General features: G+C 43.0%; 1 protein-coding gene across 3 annotated transcripts in view; it reads left to right on the forward strand.

Moving 5' to 3' along the window:
• CCBE1 (collagen and calcium binding EGF domains 1) overlaps positions 1 to 20899 on the forward strand; it is a 99501-nt gene that overhangs the window by 68063 nt on the left and 10539 nt on the right. For all 3 annotated transcript variants that reach the window (XM_030469708.1, XM_030469711.1, XM_030469709.1), the window contains exons 3-6: positions 5686 to 5738; positions 11205 to 11339; positions 12239 to 12376; positions 17514 to 17620. In XM_030469708.1, coding sequence (XP_030325568.1) covers positions 5686 to 5738; positions 11205 to 11339; positions 12239 to 12376; positions 17514 to 17620 — 433 coding nt within the window. The remainder of the gene's footprint in view (positions 1 to 5685; positions 5739 to 11204; positions 11340 to 12238; positions 12377 to 17513; positions 17621 to 20899) is intronic.

The raw sequence follows: 20899 nt of genomic DNA on the forward strand, positions 1-20899 counted from the left end.
TTTCAAGAGCGTCAGGCAGAGCCTTCCTGGGTAAATGCTGGCACAGTTCCCCAAAGTCAGCAGAGGTATGCTGCTTTTGCCAGGAGAGGATCTGGTCCCTGGCTTGTGTTCACGGAAGAGGAGCCCAGGAACCGTGAATCTTATCAAAACCTTCCCATTAACAATAACTGGAACAGGATTTCACTTCTGGTATCTGCCTTAATAGCCAGAGCTGAGCAAAACAGCTGATAGCAGGGCTTTTCTGATTTTCTTTTTTCTAAGAAAAAGAAAACCATTATATGTGGGTAAATTTATTTGACTTAAGTAGCTGACAAGAAGCATGGCTTCGACTCAGGCAACACATTAATCACTGAAAATCAGACTTGCAGAAAAATCAAGTAATAGGTTGCAGTGATTTGCTGTCAGAGGTCTGAGTTCCAGGTTTGCTGGTGAAGGGTTGTCTCTGTGGCTGTTCAGGCAAATGCTGCTTTATTCAGTCAGTTAAGAGAAGTTAAGAAGCACACATATACATACAGTGGTCATAGCTGCTGCATCACTGGAAGACATCACCGTACCTGTGTTACTCACTCTCAGCGGGGACGGTGACAGGAGGGGCTTGTGCTGGCCTTGGACCTTGTGTTACACCCAATGTGAACATAAATTACCTCTTTACAAAACTGTGAAAAAGGACTAAGTCTAGAAATCATGGCAAAGTGTATGCTGAGCAAGTGTCTGCAGGGAGGCCATCCTCTCTTACTCAAGATTTCGGTATGTATCCCACGGAAAGGCAAACAAAAAAGCATTGCTTCAGTTTTACACCACGTTGCCATAAATCTCTCCATGTGAATTACCGTGAAACTGTTCACAGCTACTGAACTGCTTCCTTAACACATTGCACTGCAGATGGGCTTTGTCTGTGCATGCTTTGGCAGACAGACCTGTCCTTCATTTGGATTTTATATAGAATATGGGAAAAACAACAGTTGGTGGTTTGGTTTTTTTGTTTTGGTTGTTTGGGGTTTTTTTCCTAATGTACCTTGTTGGCTTGCTTTCATAGCTCTCCAATTATTTTTTGTAAGTTAATTACTCTATTTTACATTTGCAGTTTTGCTGTACTGTGTATTTCTGAAAGTCAGGGTGATCAAATAGAAACACTGGACAGGCACAATAAGGAGCCAGTCTAACAAAGACCCCTTTGTGCAATTAAACACAGCCATGCCATGGCCTTTGCTGACTCAGGTCTTCAAGATATGGCACAAGTCCTCTGAGTTCAGGTTATGACATTGTCTGAAGAAATCTGATTAATTTTTTCTTCTATCTCTTCTCAATAAGAGATTTTTTTTTATTATTACATGCATGCACTCAACTGTATTATTGTTATTATTACTTTCTACCAGCACCGACCTGGGAGAACAGTGTTGATATAACTAAACCTACATAAAATGTTAAGCAGCTCTTATAACCCCTAAAGTGCAACTTTTCTGACATTCATGGGTTAGAAATAGCATGTCAGAGAGGAAGGATTTGACCTGCCTGACCACCTGTGGACTTGCAGCATCTTGCAGTGGAGCTCAGGCATCAGCTGAGCTATAAAAAAGGTCCGTATTTTATCCTAAGAACTCACTTTCTGGCTCAGTGTAGAGATTTCTGTGTCTGCTTTGCTCCTCAGAGGCATCCCAGAGTGGATTCTTCTGTTTCTACTTTTGGTATCTTTAGCAAGAGTTTCCTTAACATGCTATGTTCATCTGAAACCAGTACAAAACTTTTCTTTTTCCCTTCCCTTCACATTTCCCCTTTTCCTTCCTTTTTTTCAACCACTAAATGGTCATTGTGTCTTCTTCAACGTAATTGTCATGATAGGGTTTTAGAGTCACCTCTTTGCTCAAGTTAACCAAAACCCCCATACACATCAGACAGCTCTGAGCCAATTGTTGCCACAGCCCAAGCTGCTGCCGTGTTACTGCAGACAGGTACAGGTTAATTATCACTTTAAATGTTTATCCTGTTGTTGCTTGCATTTCCAAAGCATTTCAACGGCTGTAGGACCCTGAGTCACTCCCTTCCCTCTGGCACGGCAGTGTTTTATGGGTTCAGCATGCCCCGGTCTCTCGGCAGTGTCCCAGCGCAGAGCAGGAGGGCTGGGGGTGATGGCAGCTCTGCACCAGGTGGAAACAATTATGGGAAAAAACCATGGTCCACACGGGATGAGTTACTGCTGATAGCTGCCAGATAAGCTAACTTAATAAAGGGGTGGCTTAATTAAGCCACATTCCTTGCATCTTACCTTTCATCCTGCCTGTCTGGGGCGATGCTATCAAGCAGCTACAGCTTTGCAAGATGGGACAGGGGGTGCTGTGCTGGTTCACCACTATGTGTCGGGCACAGGGGGGACCTGAGGGAGACGAGACATGGGGGTGCTCCTGGAAAGCTCAGGTCTCTTCAGCCTGCAAGGTGATGAGCCACAAAAGCCTACCACAAAGGCAAATCCACTGTTTGCCTGGTGTTTATTGGTATCAAAGATTTGACCCTACATTCCATTTTCTGAGATTCAATGATCCAGGAGCACCTCGACTTCCAGAGCAGAGGGGAGTAGCTCAGCATCTTCCTGCTTCTTCTGCAGCTCACTGTCAGATAAAAGGGGTGACTTTGCTTTGAGAGAGTCCCTATCGCTGTGGATATCTGTACAGGTAACACAAAAGCTAGACATTGCAGTGATTGAACTCATGGCGCCCAAAATCCTCAGAGAATTTGGACTTTTGCATGTTCTTGAGTGAAGATTGCATGAGAATCAGAAGTTTCTATATTTTCAATGTCTGATGCACCCTATTAAAAGCTGTAAGGTAAGTCTGACAGAAGATTCTTCTTTTGGAAACCAGATTTAAAGTTAATATATCAACTCAATTTCCACATAGATTTTAGTGGTTGAGCTTCTCACACAGCTGTGCATTAGCTCGTGTTTGATGCATGCTCACATGTACAGCTGCGTAGCAACCGCCTCACTGAAAGTTATTCAGTAGCTAAAATTATCGGTGGGGACCCCCTCTTACCTCTCACTATGTATAACAAGATTGCTGCTGTGCAACGTTGATTACACATGTCAACCTGGGGCTGGATGTCTGGAAATGAATATTGCTATTAAAATGCCTTTGCTAATGATCAACTCATGTATCCATCATTTTGACAGATTTAAGAATGTGAAAAGCTAGAGCATGCACGAATCCCAGGCTTGCACTGTAATGTTCAGAGAAACACGTATTGTCATATTGTATTTCCTGTGCGTTAATCCTAAAGCAGCAGATTCTGTGGCAAAATCATGCTGATGGCTGAAGTTCGCTGTTGAGTACAGGCTGCACTAATACAGAAATCTGTAATCTGGAGCTGGGAAACGATTATCATGCAGATTGGTTTCTGGAGCGTGATCCTGAAAGCAGAGCCTCTAAACCACTTATTTAGGTGTGATTTAGAGCATTCATGATGTGGAAAAATCCTTGAGTATTTAGAGAAAATATTTCCAAATCTCGTTTCCAGTAAACTCTGGGAAAATTCAACAAAAATTGAAAGGGAGATTGAAAACAAGGAAGTGATGTGTCAAAGATATCTCCCTGTGGAACTCATTGCAAGAAACTGTTGAAGAGATGGATTCCAAGCATGGGCTTTGGATATGTGCAAGGGCGGTATGATTTTCCTGTTTCTTTACTTGGAGCAATCCCCGGTGAGGCTACACAAGGCTGTGCTTGCTTCAGGGTGCCAGGGCAGTATTTAATGGCTGTACCTCAGTGTGTGGTGGGTTCTTATTGTGTGGCTGTGGGAGAGGGGTTTGATCAGGACAAGTGGTTTGGCTATCAGGAGAATCCAGGAAGGAAGATAAAACCACAGCGTATCCACAGGAAAGCCAACAAGTTCAGCCAAAAGCTGTTGCCAGCCAAGTTGAGAGGAGAGAAGCAACTCAAGGTTCCCAGCAGGCAAGCCTTTACGCAGGACCAGGTTTGCGTAAACCTGCTGCTGAGGTTGGCATCTGCTGCCACAAGCCACTCCAGGAGTGGGAGTCCTAAGGGTCCTAAGCCTGAAAATCAAGTGGGAATTCTCAGGGATGAAAGCTACCGCTCCCTCTTTCTGGTTAGTTCTGGCTGGCATAACCCTACAGGTCAGCATCTCATGGCTGGGATGCCTTCCTCTCCTTTACCATTTCTCTGCCTTCTCTCAATCCAGGCTGCATCTTCCTTTGAAGAGCAGCTACAAGCAAAGCTTTATCAACCTCCCTTCTTCCTCAGACAGGAGGAGAAGAACGTGCACTTGGAAAGCCATCAGCATGGCTTGCAGCATATGAACAGCCTCCCCGATGCACCTTTGAACTCATTCCTCCTGCATTTGTTAGTCTTCAGATAAAACTTCACAGCAGTGTCTGGAGAAAAGTCTAATGAGGGACCAGTGTTTGCATAACAAAGCAAAGCTTCCTCTTCAGATGTTCAACCTTCATTAAGTATAATTTATAGTCCAGCTAATCTTTGGAAAAGGGTAAAATACAGAGCCAAAGTTTGTTTTTACATAGTTTGGAGTGATGCATTGTTTGTTTTAAGTGGTCAGTTGCAACTGATAGTTGATTTAAATTCAACATAATGATGATTTGTGATGGCTGTGTGTTGTCAAGGAGAGTGCTGTGTCATTGACTGCAATGCCTTTAGCACTCTTCTGCGTCAGTTATTGAATAAAAGGATAAGACCAAATGGATGGTTTCCCAGTTTTGCAGATACGTCAGCATGTCCACAGGGCATGAAAAACTGTGAATTTGTAAATTACAGGGTTATTTTCCCCTCAGACTCACATAGACTTGATAAACACTGCACTGAACAGCAGTTTGCTTCTCTTGCAGCAGTACTGGTAGGCACCATCATGGGACCCTTTTAAGATCACCAGGTCCCTGCAGCAAGCAGCTCTCAGGGTGACAAGGGACACAGCCATTGGTAAAAGCGTCTTAGCACTGCTGGAAGTCCTGATGACTTGATGTGGTTTGCTGTCTAGAAGGCAGGAATAGCTTAATACCTGAATGTCATTACAGGCCAGTGTGCAAGAAACATTAATTTCTCAGCACTTTGTTCATATCATAAGCACATAAAGAGTACTTGATCCTGTTGACTCTTCACTGTGGTTTTGTCTGCCTGCCTGTGTAAGATACTCTCCATTGCTCCAGTTGAAATACCCAATATATTTCACTTACCACCTTCCAGGTTTATTAAACGATGAGAAATTACTGATAACATTTATGTTGAGTGCACTCCTTGCTGAAACCTTCCTTTTCTGCAAGTTTACATTGTAATGATGGATGTCTGAAAACACTCTTCACCATATCATGAATATTATGACCTGAGCTGTGTGTATGGACAGCACTGAGGAATGCTGCATCCTTTCAACACAAGGGAGCTGGGTTTCCAGAAACTACTTGGGATGCTGAGTGTGTCAGCATTGGAGTACGCAGCTCCAGGTTCCTGAGGCGGCTGGCCAGGCCATCATTTAAAACACCTCATGGATTGAATGGTGTGTTTCCATGTTGCGTTCTTTAATGCTGAGGTATCTCCAACTGCAAAGCTCAGGATCCTCATCTTATTTCGTTCATCACGTGCATGATATACTCATGACTGTTTATAAAGCCAGCATCAACCTTTAGATGATGTATTTATTTATTCATTTATTTGTTTTATTGTTTTTCAGGAAAAAATGCTGTAGGGGTTATAAGTTTGTTCTTGGACAGTGCATCCCTGAAGGTATGTGATTTCACTGTTCTCATCCATCGTGTCCTCCTGCATTCGTCTTTCCCCCTTTGCCTTGTTCTCAGCACTGCCAGTTTGGAAGAGCATCCTAACATAACCACAGGCTCAGACGTATCTCGTGTCAGTGGGGGAGCTGTTTCCAAGAAATTGTTGGAAAAACAAAAAGATCAGGATCTTCCAGAAGTTTTGCTTAGCACACCAAGCCTTGATCCTCCCCAAGCACACATGGCTACGCAGTTCTTGTACCATGACCTGCTGCAAACAAAGGCCCACATTCTGCTCTTGTCTAGGTGTGCAGGAGTGCTCTGTGCGCCCAGGAGCACATCTTTGCTGTCTGATGGCTTTCCCCATGTACCCCTTGGACCTACAACAGCTGATTTTTCTTGTAATTGAAGAAGGAGTGGGTGACTAAGTTAGTCCAGCCTTTAGTTACCCATTTCCCAAAGATGCCAGTGAGGGGAAAGCATCATCAAACAGCATCATTCTTCCACCACCTCTCCTGGTTGTGGGCACAGAGGTTGCTGCAATAAGATCTCGTGTAGGAAAAGGCTGAGCTCTGCCTGCCTTAACCCTGGGGGAGGCCTCTGTTGGGTCCACCCAGCCAACAGCTTCATGTGAGCAGTGGCAGTGGGACTTCTTCAATCACTCCAACCGCTTTGCTTGATTTGGATGAAATTGGCTCTGAAGTTACAGAAACAGGAACTGTCAAGCAGAAGCAAATGGCCAGAGATGACAAGCCAATAAACCATGTTTTCTCCAAAAAGTAGGTTAAAAGGTTGGTTTATGGTAATACATCCTTCTATCTGATGACACGTGGAAAGCCTCGAGTTGACTTGAGAGTTTTCTCAGTTTAGAATGGTGATGTTTTGAAAAGAAAAGGGACAAATTAACATACTGGAGAGAGTCAGTTGGTTTTTGACTTACAATCTCCAGCCAACAGCGATTATAACCCAAACTCTGATCCTGCTGCCTTTGTTTTTTATAATTTTTATCTTATTTGCTGCTGGCTGGAAACACTAGAAAAAAAAAAAAAACACTGGAAAAAAAGAAAATAAAAAAGAAAAGAAAAAAGAAAAAAAGGGGGGAAAAAAGAAAAAAAAAAACCCACATCTTCTCATAACAGGAATTGTGGATTTGCTGCTTCCTTGTGAAGAAATGGCTCATGGTGTCAGCCCAAGCCCCAGGGAGCTTGGAAGGGTTTGGGTGAAATCGATGGTCCAAGATGTTGCTCCAAGATGTGGTTTTGCAGTGAGTTATGCCTCTGTGTGTGTGGCATGAGATGGCAGCTCCAGAGTGAGACAGACACTTGGAGAAAGTGGTTGTGCTTTGTTGTACAAGGCAGTTGTGTGTATAGGAAGTGGAAGCCCTTCTTTCAGGGCAGAAAGAAGACAGGACTCTACACTCTGGCCTCCATCTTTCCTATGGATTGTAACCATTTTATATGCTGGTTATTCACTAAATACAGTGGGTACAGCAAGAGAAGTGATAGGAACAAAAATAAAATGAGAGCCATGGAAATATATTATTTTAGGCTCTTAATTTTCATCTCTTGAGGCTTGAGGTGATTATGAAAGCAGCTTTTATTATGTACCCACTGAGTTCGCTTAATCCTGTCTATTAACTGCATCTCAGTAACCTGAGTGTTTCTGCCACTAATTGCATTTCTCTTCTGGCTTCTTTCCTCTTGTACCTCCTTTCCCCCTTTTTCAGTTCAGTCTATATTTTGCCTTGAAGTTCAGAGGCCACAGCAATTGCTATAACATCTGAGACAATCTTGGTATAGGAAAGAGAAACATGATTCAGTGAAGCACTCGTTTCACTTACCCTGTTACAAGACATTACTTGGCTCTTCACACATTGTTTTGGCATGATCTTGACAGAGTAGCTGTATGAAATGCATATCTTGACACAGCCACATAAATACATTACAGATGTGAGTTTATTAGAGCACATCTGCACCTTTCAATCCAGTACTGGCAAGTAAAGCTGTGAGAAGTAGTTCCAGCCCTGTCTTCTCTGTGATATAGCAGTGGCTGCAGAGAGGAGGGTTGGGGGAGATAGACCCTCCCTTGCCCACCTTCTTACAGCCACCTCAGGAAGACACTGATATCTTTCTTGGACAGCTGTTATTTAGACAGACACCCAAAGGGTCGTGTCTTTGTCCATGACCATCTTCAGTTCCTGTCCTGTTATTTCGTGTCTGCCCTTGAAAAGCAACAGAAATCTGTGCAGTCCAGTAGGAGCCCATGCCCCAGGTTCTGCGTTTCATTTGCTTTGGACTCACCTTCTCACTTTGGGTTTCAGCCGCAGGAGCAGGGAGCAATGGTCTTCAGGAAACCTGGAGGGGAGTTTGCTTTGTGTGGCTGATTCCCCCTGTAGCACCTCTTCCTATTCTACCTGATCAGTGAAGCAGGTCAAAAAATAGCTCTCCCTTTTCTCCTGAATGGTCTCCTTCTTCTTTGGTCTGGAGAATCACAGCTCCAACCAGGTCTTCAGGTGTTGCCAGGTGTAAAGCAGGGACAGATGTAGTCTGAAACAGCTTCTTTTGGAGAGCACCCTCTCTACCACTAGTTTGTTACTTGAGTTTCTTGGCTGTGGATTAATTATAGTTTATGACAGGCAAACTCTAACCAGATCTGTTCTTCTCTCACTAATGCTATTTCAGAAATTTCCTTAGTACAACTTCAGATGCTGCATTGTCATTCCTGAGTTCATTGAAATATACACAGACATATTTGTTGTTCTGATACAGTTTTTTTATTTTCCTAAAGTCTGGAACAGCCTCATCCTCACCGTGTGGCTTTGATTCATCCACAAACCACATTTCCCAGGCTGGGCTGGCAGACAAGGGGCTTGACCATGGGAGGGCATGTGCATTCTCGGTTCTGCATAGCACACAGAAGTGGTGCAGCAGCTTTTGCCCGGTTTCATCCCACTTGTGAGGACTATTCCTGAGGGAGTCATGTCACCTAGGACTAAAGCCCTGGATACCCACAGCTCTGTGATGCGGGACCTGCCCACAACCATTATATGATTTGGGTTGACTCTGTGGCTACCACAAGCAGTGAGACTTCCACCTGTTGGACCCTTCCCTAGCTTTGTATGAGAGTAAATGAAGGTGGATGTGAAAGCCATATTTAAAGTCTAGTTACATGAAATATGGCAGAAGAGAAGCAATTAAAAAGCACTGGCATTGTTTAGTCTAGAGGAAAGGAGGCTGAGGGGAGATGTGATAACAGTTTTTAGGTATGTGGAAACTTGCTGCAAGGGGAAAGTAAACTATTCTTTATGGCCAAGAAGAAAAGGACAAAAATAATGGGCCTAAATGGCTGTAAGGGGAGTTTGGATTAGATATGAGTAAAAGGCCTTCTGTCTCCAGGGATATTCAATCTTGGGAATAGATTGTGTGGTGGGGCATCTCCATCCCTCAGGGATTTCTAGGTATAGGCTAGCTGAATGACTCTTAGAAAAGGTTTATGCATATCTAATCCTGCTTGTGGTGGGAGATGGTCCCTTCCAGCACTGTTGCTTATGATTTTATTAGGGCACAGCTATTCATGGAAGCACAGGGAGGACAGAGCTCTTTTTGCCTCCATTCTGAATAGGCAGAACATGGCCCAGGACAAATCCAGCATCTGCATGGACATGGCGATTAAGGAGCCGGCATGTTCACCTCACTGCTGGGCACCCTAGCCTATTCTCCATCTGATTTTATTTCAGTGAAAAATGAAGATTGCAACCATGCCTGGGAAAAACATCACTAATACCCACTTTATATTTGAGGTTATTTAGGAGTGCCAAATGTAACGGGAGTTTACAGCCCCAGCATCACCTAAAAAGCCCAAACTAGCCCGGGCTGGCCATGTTTGAAGGTAAGGGCTGTGTTTTCCTTCCACACTTGTGCAAGGCTCTGCACTGCATGACTCTGGTTCCTGCTGGGTGTCCTGGCACTGCCGTTCACCACCACAGCACTGCAGGCAGGCTTCAAGTGTTAACACAGTTGTGAAGTAAGAAGGAAAGAAAGGATGCCTGCTATTCAAAAGGTGACAAGCGCATGGGAGGAAATGCTTGGCACCATTACAATAGTACTTTATGGTCTAAAGGGCTCTGGTGTGACGTACAGCAGCTTGTTAAGTGTCGTTTGGTGCTTTTCTGTGCCTTGGCACGTTGTCACTTCTACCCTCAGCACCACGTGTGTGCTCCATATAATTTGTGAAATACGCAAGTAATTTGTGTAACATGTAAATGTGGTTTCACTTGCTTTACCATCTACCAGTTCATTTTAATTGTTTGGAAAAATCATCATACCCAGGGATGTCTGCTAGACATTACTGTGAGTCACTAATGAGTTTGGGTTTTAATCATTTTATGCTGTTGTATGGAAACAGTGCATTGCTGGGAACTCAGTCGAAACACTTAGGTTTGGTTTAGACGTATTTGGTCCGGAACACAGACAGGATGTTTCTGCTGTGACTCCCCAGTACCCAGTCACTGGTGGGTGGCATTGACAGCCCCCTGGATGCTGTGTGCAGGATGAGGTTCCTCTAAAATCATCTCAGAAACTGCCACTTGCTTTGGCATAAAACCTGACATCCATCAGGGTTTTCCTGAGCTGGTTTTGAGCCTAGTTGCTGCTTCTGCTCCTGTCTTCTCCTGGCACTGCAAAGCCCTTGGACCCACAGCCAGGCTGCCCATCTCTCCCCAGCCCCACCACCAGCCTGATACCAGGGGCCAGATCCAGACCCTGGCAGGGCAGGGATGCACGTCAGGCCCTGGTTTGCTCTGGTGTCCATTCCCTGGACTTCAGATCTGCTGCTGCATAGCACTGAAATCAGAAACAGATTCTCTCTCCTTTGGGTTTCAAACAGGGTCTTGAGTCTTTTGGGATTTCACTGACAAGCCTGGCCAGCGACTTTACCTTACCCTAATCTGCACATTGCTATTATGAAGGGTGATGATGGTTTTGTAACAATGTGTTATTTGCTAGAAGGGTTACATCTGGCTTTGAAAAATTACAGTGCAATTTTAATTAAGTTTTCTTTATAACATACTTTCTGCCTGGATTTGGCAGTTAGCCTCACAGTGCTTCACAGTATTCTGCATAGGAAACGTTGCTATCAGCACTTAAAATCTTATGGAAGAAAACAGCAAAAAAAAAATTTTAGGTAATTTAATATTTCTGTGAAAAGAATTCTTAAATTTTGCAAACTGGGAAAGTGACCCCTGCTTAAAATCCAACTTTCAGAAACAATCTAACTACTGTAAAGCTGTGATTAGCAATTACAATTTTATTGTCATTCTTTGCTTACGTCTCACGAATGTTTTATTTCTAGGTTCCTTTATTCCTTGAAAACAATATAATTTGACTTTATTAATTAGCAGAGGTGAAATATTTGCTGTCAAAGTATCATCTAGCTACTGCCACTGGTGCTTTTCCTAACCACGTTTTTCTCTCTCTAGACTATGATGTCTGTGCCGAAGCTCCCTGCGAACAGCAGTGCACAGATAACTTTGGGCGAGTCTTATGCACTTGTTATCCTGGGTACCGCTATGATCGGGAGAGGCACAGGAACAGAGAAAAGCCTTATTGCCTGGGTAGGTAGAAGTGCATGTTGAGCTCATCTCTACTTAATGATGCATCCTGCTCCCACAGGTCTTTTAGGAGCCAGTTTAGATCTGTAATCTTTCTTATTTCATTACTATTACAGAAGAAATATGTTTTTTAACTATGTTAAGGATTGGTTCTAGAAGTAAGAGATCTAAATCCCCCTGAAATTATTAGGAGGTAATACCTAAAATGAGACATATGCACCCAAACACTTTGAAGTGTTGGGCTGATGTAATTCTCTTTATTAATTCCTCCTGCAGGTTTGGGGTTTTAGGCTGAGACAAGGGACATGATGCTAACAGTAATCCTCAAAGCACTATAACTGGGCCTAATTATGAAAATAAATCCTTGTGGTTTGATTCAAATAGCCACTAATTCAGGACTGATCATTTACATGTGGTCCTTGTGAGGCTAGCCCTGACCTGTCTTTGCTGTGTCAGGCAGCCAAGGTTTGCAGGATCAAGCTTTGCTTGTGAGTTTTTCAATGCAAAGAAGTGGTCAAGAGATGTTCGCTGATAAAATGTCAGGTGTTATTAACAACTGTGCAGTTTGCACAGAGCTCCAGCTCAATGCACCAGCACTGCTGCAATTACTCATATATTTAAACCACAAAATCTCCTGATACCTTTGGAGGAAGTCTTTTGTTGTATTTGATGTGTGAAACCTCCAGTTTTGGAACATTTTGAACTCTTGTGGCTGCCCCATCCCTGGCAGTGTCCAAGGCCAGGTTGGACGGGGCTTGGAGCAACCTGCTCTGGTGGAAGGTGTCCCTGCCCATGGCAGGGGGTTGGAACTGGATGAGCTTTAAGGTCCTTTCCAACCCAAACCATTATATGATTCTGTGAGCCTGTGATTCTATGATTCTAGGATTCTTGTTCCTCTCCAGATATTGATGAGTGTGCCACGAGCAATGGGACGCTGTGCTCTCAGATCTGTGTCAACACCATAGGCAGCTACAGGTGCGAGTGTCATGAAGGCTATACCCGGGAGGAGGACGGCAAGACATGCACCAAGGGAGATAAAGGTACATGCTAGTGGGGGTTAAAGGTTCTCGGCCAAAGAACAGTCTAAAAGGTTGACCTGTCATAAGGAGGAACCGCTTGGATCTAGGGGTCCGAACCTGGGATGTAGCTGATGCTCGTGCAAAGTCTAGGCTGTTCACTGAGCAGCTGAGCCCCTGTGGAGCAGTCCTGCTGCACGCTCTCTGCCCCAGTTTATGAGCTGCACACACAGAGCACTAAATCAGTAGCCACATCTATAAGGAAGGAGCACAAGTACATTGAAGGATGTGGAAAGCATCTTCCCCCAGAGAGGCTGAACAGTGAAATTTGCCGTTACAGCTTCAGTTAGACAGTTCTGCTGGATCCATCTGCTAAAAGCTATATTTTACTCCTATACCAACCTGGATTTTACCTAGTGTGTGGTTCAGAGCTCAGGAGACATAGGAAAAAAATTTACCCTTATAAGACTTGATTAATTTAATCTGTTAATTAAATTAATTCAGTAACTTCAATTTGTATTTCATGCCTATATCTAAGATTAGCAAATGGTCCTGGGTTGGGTGGTTAGTGCCTCTGGGCACTCAGAGGCTCAGAGAAGGTGTGCCTGGGAATTCGACACACTTTCCAACCCTTGCTTAAATTAGTTGCTAAATTACAGTGAGTAACACTGAATTCTGCTGACCTGCAATTAGTCTGTGTGTCTTGTGACTTTTTGTAATGAAAATAATTTGTGGTGGGAAAGGGGTAAATGTGAGGGCTTGTTCTTGATTTTCACTGTTGGTTTCCGAGTACATATGTGTGTTGTGTATAAATAATTTTAAGGTTTTTGACCTCATCCCAGTTATTAAGTTACAGCATTCATAGCACTGCAGATTAAATACAGATAGGACAATTTGAAAAGAAAGGAGGAAGAGAACAACCTGTGCTCTAGGAAAGAAAAAAAAAAACCAACCCAAAAACTCACCAAAAAACCCTCTTTTGATGAATGATGATTTACTATAGGTTCATCAATTAATGCCTGAACAGTTACTTTGTGTTCTCCAAATCCTGCTGGATGGCGAGAACAATTTACATTTTGGTTTTCAACTGAAAATGTGTAACTGGAGACACTCCATTAATTTTAATTGTTCCTTGTGGTTTTCAATTTTTTTTTCCTGTAAGTGTGTGGGAGTCGTAAAGGAAAGAGATATAACCTGTATAATCCCCTTGCAAATAGTTTTTCTAGTTAACTTTTCTGCTGGCTAATTCAAATTACTAGACAGAGCATTCAGAATAAGCAACCATGCAAAACATTCAAGGCTGTGGAAATAATTCTAATATTTGAAAAGCACCAATTTCATCCTGAATGTGCATGGCACATAAAAACGTCAGTTCCAGTAGTTAATCTGGAAAAAAATACTGCCCGTCTCTCAAGACATTTCCAAACCAGAGATGTGAAGCAGAGGAGAACGCTTTCCGCTCTGTTACCCCGCTATACTCCAAGTCAGTGTTACTAATTGCCAGGCCTCTGGGACAAATGCAAGAGGAGCTGGTCATTGCTGTTTGACCGGGTTCATGTGCGTAACTCATCCGAAGGAAAAGGCTTTGGCAGCCGAGAGGTACCGGCTGTCGCGACGCACCACCACGTGGTCAACCCCAGCTCTGCACCGCTCTGAAACGCTCCACATCCACGGTGGAATCACTTCCTAATAAATGGATTATTCGCTTTTCTTCGTAGCTGGAACACACAAATTTTATTTTAACATTTAGTGTGAGAGACATGAAAACACATGTACCCCTCTCCAGCTCTAACTATCTCACGTATTTTCCAGGAGATACTATTCATGATTTCATTGTGCCGTGCCTGAAGGCTGCAATCCAGGCATTTTTGGGCTCTATAAGAGGGCTTGACCAAGAGCTTTGGGTCTGTTAGCGGGCACAAGAATAGGGAGCATTTTTCCTGCATCCACAGCCATGTCACATTTGACAGAGACAATACAGCTCTCCTCACAGAAGCAGGCAAATGAAACCATCTCCGCAGGCTGAGCCTGGATAATGCAACACAGATGATTGACTCAACAGTCTCCATGCAAAGACCGCCCGCGGCATAGCTCCCTGCAGAGCTCTCCCTAGCCAGTATCTCCTTCTCTTCCAGCATCAGCAAGGCAGACTCTTTGAGCACATGTAAAGAAAACACATCGCTCCCCCAAGCAGATCTCTTAGTGATAGACGCCACGGGGTTCAGTGCTGTCTTACCGAGATGAAAGGACCCCCATTAGGATAGCAATGTCACGCGTGAGCTAGACTTTGTGATTTAGAAAGCCTTCATGAAATGGGGCAGGTTTAAGCCTTCTCTGAAATAATTTGCTTTCTGGTGTAGGTCTGTGCAATGGAAACAGGCTCCATGAGTGTCTTGCTCAGTGCTGGCCAGACTGATGCTGGTGGGTGACCTCTGTTTCTGCACTGCACATGGGTGGCTCCATCTAATTGCTTCCTGCCCCCCCCGGCCTGTTCTAGGTGGCTTCTGGCTTTATCCATGCTTTATTCTGGCTTTGTTCATAGTTTGGTCCTGATACAGGATCAGATGGGGGTAGAGCGAATGTTTGATGGATGACTCCTTCCCTGGGCAAATCATCACCTCTGTCTGGTATGAGTTAGGGGGATTCCACCTCTCTCCAGGGATGCAGCTCATGCTTGCTTATATGACACTGTTGGACTTCTTCCTCCGACAAGTCAATCCAACTGGATTTGCAGAAATCTCACTGGTATGTTATTTCCTAAATCTTAGCTGACCCCCCCCACATTCATCTCCATGGATTTTTACAGCTCTGTTTTATCTATACTTGTCAGCCCCATGTGCCACATCCTTCTGGAAGATAAACTGGATTTTAGAATGAAACACGAGGCCAAATTCACTACTTCTTAATCTACACATAATTCCACTGATTCTAGAGGGACTGCATTAGGTTTCAAATAGCAGAGGCTCTGGCAGTTTCTCCCTATGACTGTAGGTTGCTTTCAGCAATATTTCTTAACACAATATGAAGTAACTCATTTGGTAAGATAGTTATTAAAAGAAATTTTGGTTAAAACTAGTACCAAACCCAAAATTTACTGGAGTTTAAGGAAAAAAAAAAAAAAGGGTGTGTGTGGATTTTTTCTGAAGGCTCTTTATATGTGCATCTATAAATCCTACACAGGTCCAGAAATGAACATGTCAAAACACTGATTTTTTTTTTGTTAAAGGAAGCTGAAAAATTGGAGCAGGTGGAAGAATTCCATGAGGGAGCCACAATACTGACTTGTGGTCGAGAGAAACTTACCTTATAGAAATATCAAGAGATGTCTTGATTACAGCGTATCAGTCTGTGGTTAAGGGGAAAAAAACTTTATCAGAGAAAGGCTTGTGGGCAAATAGGCTTTGGAAGGAGCCAAAAGCAAAATGGTTAGCCTTAGAAATACCACAGTGAGGAAGGAAACCAGCAAATGCTGCTTATTCAGGTATCTTCACATAAAGGCTGGAGTCCGTCTGGGAGGTATTGTGACCAAACAGTTGTGGAGCCAGCATAGGTGCAATTTGCTGAAATTCTACTACATGTTATGCAGAGATCACCAGGAAACCCCAAGTCATACCTTTCAGCCTTAAATCTTTGAGTCATCTGAACACTATACAGAAGGCTGCTCAAGTATTATCAAGCTGTGCACAAGCAGGAAGGGCTGGGAAGCGCAAACAGCAGTGTGCTTGCTGCCACAGAAATGTTAAATAAATCATGTATTATTGTAATGCCATTGGACTGCAACCATGGGAGCAGGCAGTTGATGACTGGGAAAAACCCCCAAGCTTTTGCATCCTAATTTTCTGGTCAGTTCAATGATAACACCAGTAATAATGCTGCTGGTCATTCCAGCACCTTGCCTTTACAGCCCTGTCCTACCTAATTAGGAGAAAACAGAAATAAATCTTTGTCTTCTAAAAGCAAGCATACCTGATGTGGTATTGTATCCAATGGACTAAACATACCAAAAATCAGTTTTTCATAAATTTGTGCTTTAGTTGATTGTCCATAGATGACCATCTGATGGGTGCAATATTCCTTATTGGACCCTGCAAATATTTCAAGTCAAGTACAACACAATATCTTTAGTATTAGAAACTTCTGGTTCTATTTAAAATTACACAGATGTTTTCAAAATCAACACATATTTCTGAAAAGGTGAAGGATTTTAAAGTGTGTGTCCAAGAGAGAAGTGTAACACAATAGCTAAGTGCATTGTACTTTATGCTTTTTGAAGATTTTGAAGATTTGCTGGCTTTAACCAGAAGCACCTGCAGAGTTTTTCCATTACAGGACGTGCTCTGAAAGGTTGCTGTTCAAAGGTGTCCAACACCCCTTCCACGCAACATTGTAGAAGGTCACACATCATATGCAGAGCCTCCATACACTTGATGCTTCTCGACAACTAACTATATGTGAAAGCAAAAAAGCTCACCTAAAGTTTAAGTGGACATCTGTTAAAACAATGCTTGTTTGTTTGCAGTGCAGAAGTGCTTCACAGTGTATGGGACTGGGAAAAGGGCAAGAATAACATTTGTGATATCTCTTACAGTTTGAATCATTTAATGGATTCTTGAAAAGATCCCATTCATGCGTAGTATCAACAGGTGTGACCCTTTCTCTTGCATGGATTTAAATCCCTGCCATTAATCTCAATCCCTGTCTCTGCTCAGGCTGATTTCATCGCATGGAGGAATAACCTGTGCTGATAAAAAGCAGTTTGTGTGAAGTGAACGAAATGACCATATTGTGAGGGATTTTACTGTAATTTATAGCATATGAAAATTTGCCCTTTGGGGACTGTAAATCAGTTCAGATCTGTAGGGTTAGCCTACCCTAAACACAAAGATAAAAGAAGTGGTGTAAACTCTTCCAGGTATTAAAAAAAGAAATTCCTGGGGGACTGTTAACTGGAAACAGCTGCTTTAAAAATGAGCTCAGAGCTGTCCCTGCAAGGTTTTTCAGCCTTACATAGCAATTCACAGTCAAAGCATTAATAATAGCAAGATTCTCTCCTCTTTTCACAGTCTGGGGAAATGTAACAACCTTCAAGTTGCTTTTGCAATCACTTTATGAATTTCTTTACTTTGGATCTTTATTGTTATTGGAAACTGCTTTCTTTCAGCTGGGCTTACTGAGAAATCTGAAAATGTGGCGAAACCGGGGACATGCTGTGCCTCTTGTAAGGAATTTCATCAAATAAAGCAGATGGTTTTACAACTGAAGCAAAAGGTATGAACACCGATCAGCCATGTCTTTACCCGACCTGCATGTTTTATTGACAACTGAGGTTAAATTTAAGTGTTTGGAGCTGTCACTGCCTGTGGCTCTTGTGGCCATAAAGATGATGGCAATATATTTTTAAACCATGTTGGAATGGCATCTCTTCCTTACGCTTCTGTATTGCTTGTAAGCAGATTGCTAACCAAGCTCATGGAGCTGTGTTACCAAGCTCGTGGTAACAGTCTGCCAAACTCCCATCCCAGTCTAAGCCCAGGTTTCTTGGCAACCTTTGCTGGCCTCAGCTTTTCATTCATTCTGAATGCACAAGATTTTGGACTTGATCCACCTTTAGCATAAGCAAGTGCAAGACATTCTGCAGATGCCACAACATGGGAGAACATGATTTTGCATTAATAGGATGCCGATATAGGAGTCTTTCCAAATAGGAGGTATGTGGCTAAACAAAAACACCACTAAGCTTTGATTCTTTTATATAGAAAAATGCTTAGCCCTAACCTTTTTTGTTTTCGCCCTTGTCCTTACAAGTAGAGAATAATGCACTTAAAAACTTGTCCTGGCCTTTAACTTTAATTGCTCCTACATGCGGCTTCTTTTGCGCTTGAGTGGGATTGAAATAACCCAGAGACTCAACCTAGAATTTGGAGAACCAGGTGTAGGGATTCAGGTGTAATTCCTTTTCCAGTAGCATCACCTTCAAACATTCGGGTTTTCTCAAATTGAAATGTTCTGCAGGAATATTCTCAGCAATTCATGTTGACAGGCTGTAATTATTTCACCCAGGGTGCTCGTTTAATTTCATTGTGTCAAAACACAATTTGGAGTTTTCACTTGTTGCATTTAATGTTATTCATTCAATGCAATTTATATTAGGAAGAAAGACATCTGCTTCGCTAAAACGAAATACACTGAGGTTAGAGATACTCTTTATCTCAAAAATCTCAAAATGTCATGTTTTCCTTCCGGATCAGCATGGAGGCGAATGTAGAAGTGACAGAATTTCATGTATGATGGAGATTCTGATTTTCAAACAAACGGTAGCAGACAGGTTAAAAAAGAATCAGTGCTTTTGAGTGGCTGTTTGTCCAGCTGCAGTCTGTGATGCTGAGCAGGCTCACATTGACCTCTAGGGAGGGATCTGGGTCACACTGTTGGCCAAGTCATTTGCTGCAAGAATTGATGGAAACCAATGGCCTGAATCAGTAGAAAGCTTTCTGTGTCCAACTTCCAGTGTCAGATGCCTGTGTTCAAAACTCACTCCTGGAAAACTAAGACCATCAATACCTGTCACTGTGAGTACTTGTACAGTAGCTGCGGCCAAACTAAGCAGCTCACTCTTGCCTTATAGCCAAGTCCTGTCATGGTCCGCAGCTTAAATTTCCCCTAACTATCTTCCTAGTGGGGCTTCATTTATTTGGCATCCTCAGAGGGAGCCCTGGGTTGTGCCTCACACAGACAGGGCTGGAAGAGATTGTCTCTGATACCCTTAGCATTATTCACCCCAGAGGGGTGATCTGACCTTGTGTTGCTTCTCTGTCCATGGATACATGGACCCTTGCGTTACACCAGCTGCTCCTCATGGCCAAGTTCTTCTGGGGAGGACGTCTCTCAATATCTGTGGTTGAAGCTGTTCTGTTTTGCATAGAAAAATTCATTTCTGTCTGCCAGAGAGACAGCTTATAGGAATGAGTCTTCAATCTTGCGGTTAAGGCTTTCAGATTTTATGAACTTTATGCAAAATTATGTTTAGCAGAAGAGCCTGTGAAGGATTCAATCCAGCAAACCCTACAACTGGGAACTGGAGTATGCTGCTGGAAGCGGGAAGTGTGGATGTGTGTCTCCTTTGGAAAGGATAGGGTGAACTGAAGTCCTGCTACCTCTGGTGATGGCACCAATACGTTTTTGGAGGATTACAACATCCATGCAAAGATGCAGGAAAGAGTAGTTCTAGCATTAGGAACAGAAAGTCACCTTGCATGGTCATTCAGTGGGATGCACTGTTCCAAGATACTATGAGACTGTGGGTAGTCCTTTGTTGATCTCAGACCTTGCTGGAAAGAAGAATAATGGAAAGCTGAAAAACTGGAGGAAATGTATCTAACATGCTGAAACACGGCCAACAATTTTAAACAAAAAATAACAAGTAAGCTGGATCCTATTGCACAGTCGTGTTTAATTAGAAAACCATGTTCCACATCACTTCTGTCAAGCACTGTCAAAGTCGTCTAAACCACACATCTCCTAGAAACTGCCCGAATCTCCAGATGCAGCATGCAACACAGCATATGGGAGTCTTGTTTCTAGTACTCTCTTTCTTTAAAATTTACCCTCACTAATATTTCCATGCACATGGAAAACAAAAAAATGTTTTCCAAGGGCCATTAAGATTTGGAGCTGTGGATGGAGAAACCCAAGGTCACTATGGAAGACGATCCTGGTTCAGTTAAAAGGTGAAATAGAAATCAGGCCAGTGAGTATAGCCAATCCCAAAGAGGATGTGAGTCAACATCAAAAATACATGGTTTGGCCCCAGTGCATGTAACAACCATTTTCTGTCCAGAAGATATCAAAGAGCAGTGAGCTAGACCAGAGACTGGGTATTTTGGCACTCTCAGTGTATGCCTCAGGTCCAGCTGACTCAGTGGGGAAGCATGTGTAGATGCTTTCACAGCAGCTATGTGATTTTTTTTTAACTTAGTTGTTACAACAGCCTTGCTGGCAGGAACAAGTCAATATTTAAGCAACAGAAAAGAATACACTTCCAAATCATCTTCATGATAAGTTTTCACCACTAAACATGCCTTTTTACTCCAGCCTGGCCATTTGTAATATAACCTGAAGAGTTATATTCATATATTAAGTCATGTCTATTAGCTGAGATAGCAATACATCCTCAAAACAGGATCTGGTCATAAATCTAAGTACAAGTTCTAAAGAGGACATCAATTAATTGGTCACTCAACTGTGCCCACCCTTAAGGAGAAACACCGATGACACTGAAAATATTCTCACAAAAACTGCCTGGAAAATCCAATGACTAGGGTCACATAACAAAGGTTTTGCAGCACGATGGTCCTTGCAATCCTTCCATTCATGTCCACCCAGGACCCCGCTCTGGACAGGGTAGACACACCTCCAGGAAACAAAACTTTACAGTGTGCTGACCAGAGCCAGCTAGGCAACCTCCCTATGCTGGTCCCTGGCCAGTGCGGCTGTGAGAATCCTCAGCTACTGAGTTTTCCTCTTCAGCCCCAGGCATAAGGTACTGTG

This window comes from Strigops habroptila, chromosome Z (genome assembly GCF_004027225.2).
Source record: "Strigops habroptila isolate Jane chromosome Z, bStrHab1.2.pri, whole genome shotgun sequence".
NCBI classification, from domain to species: Eukaryota; Metazoa; Chordata; class Aves; order Psittaciformes; family Psittacidae; genus Strigops; species Strigops habroptila.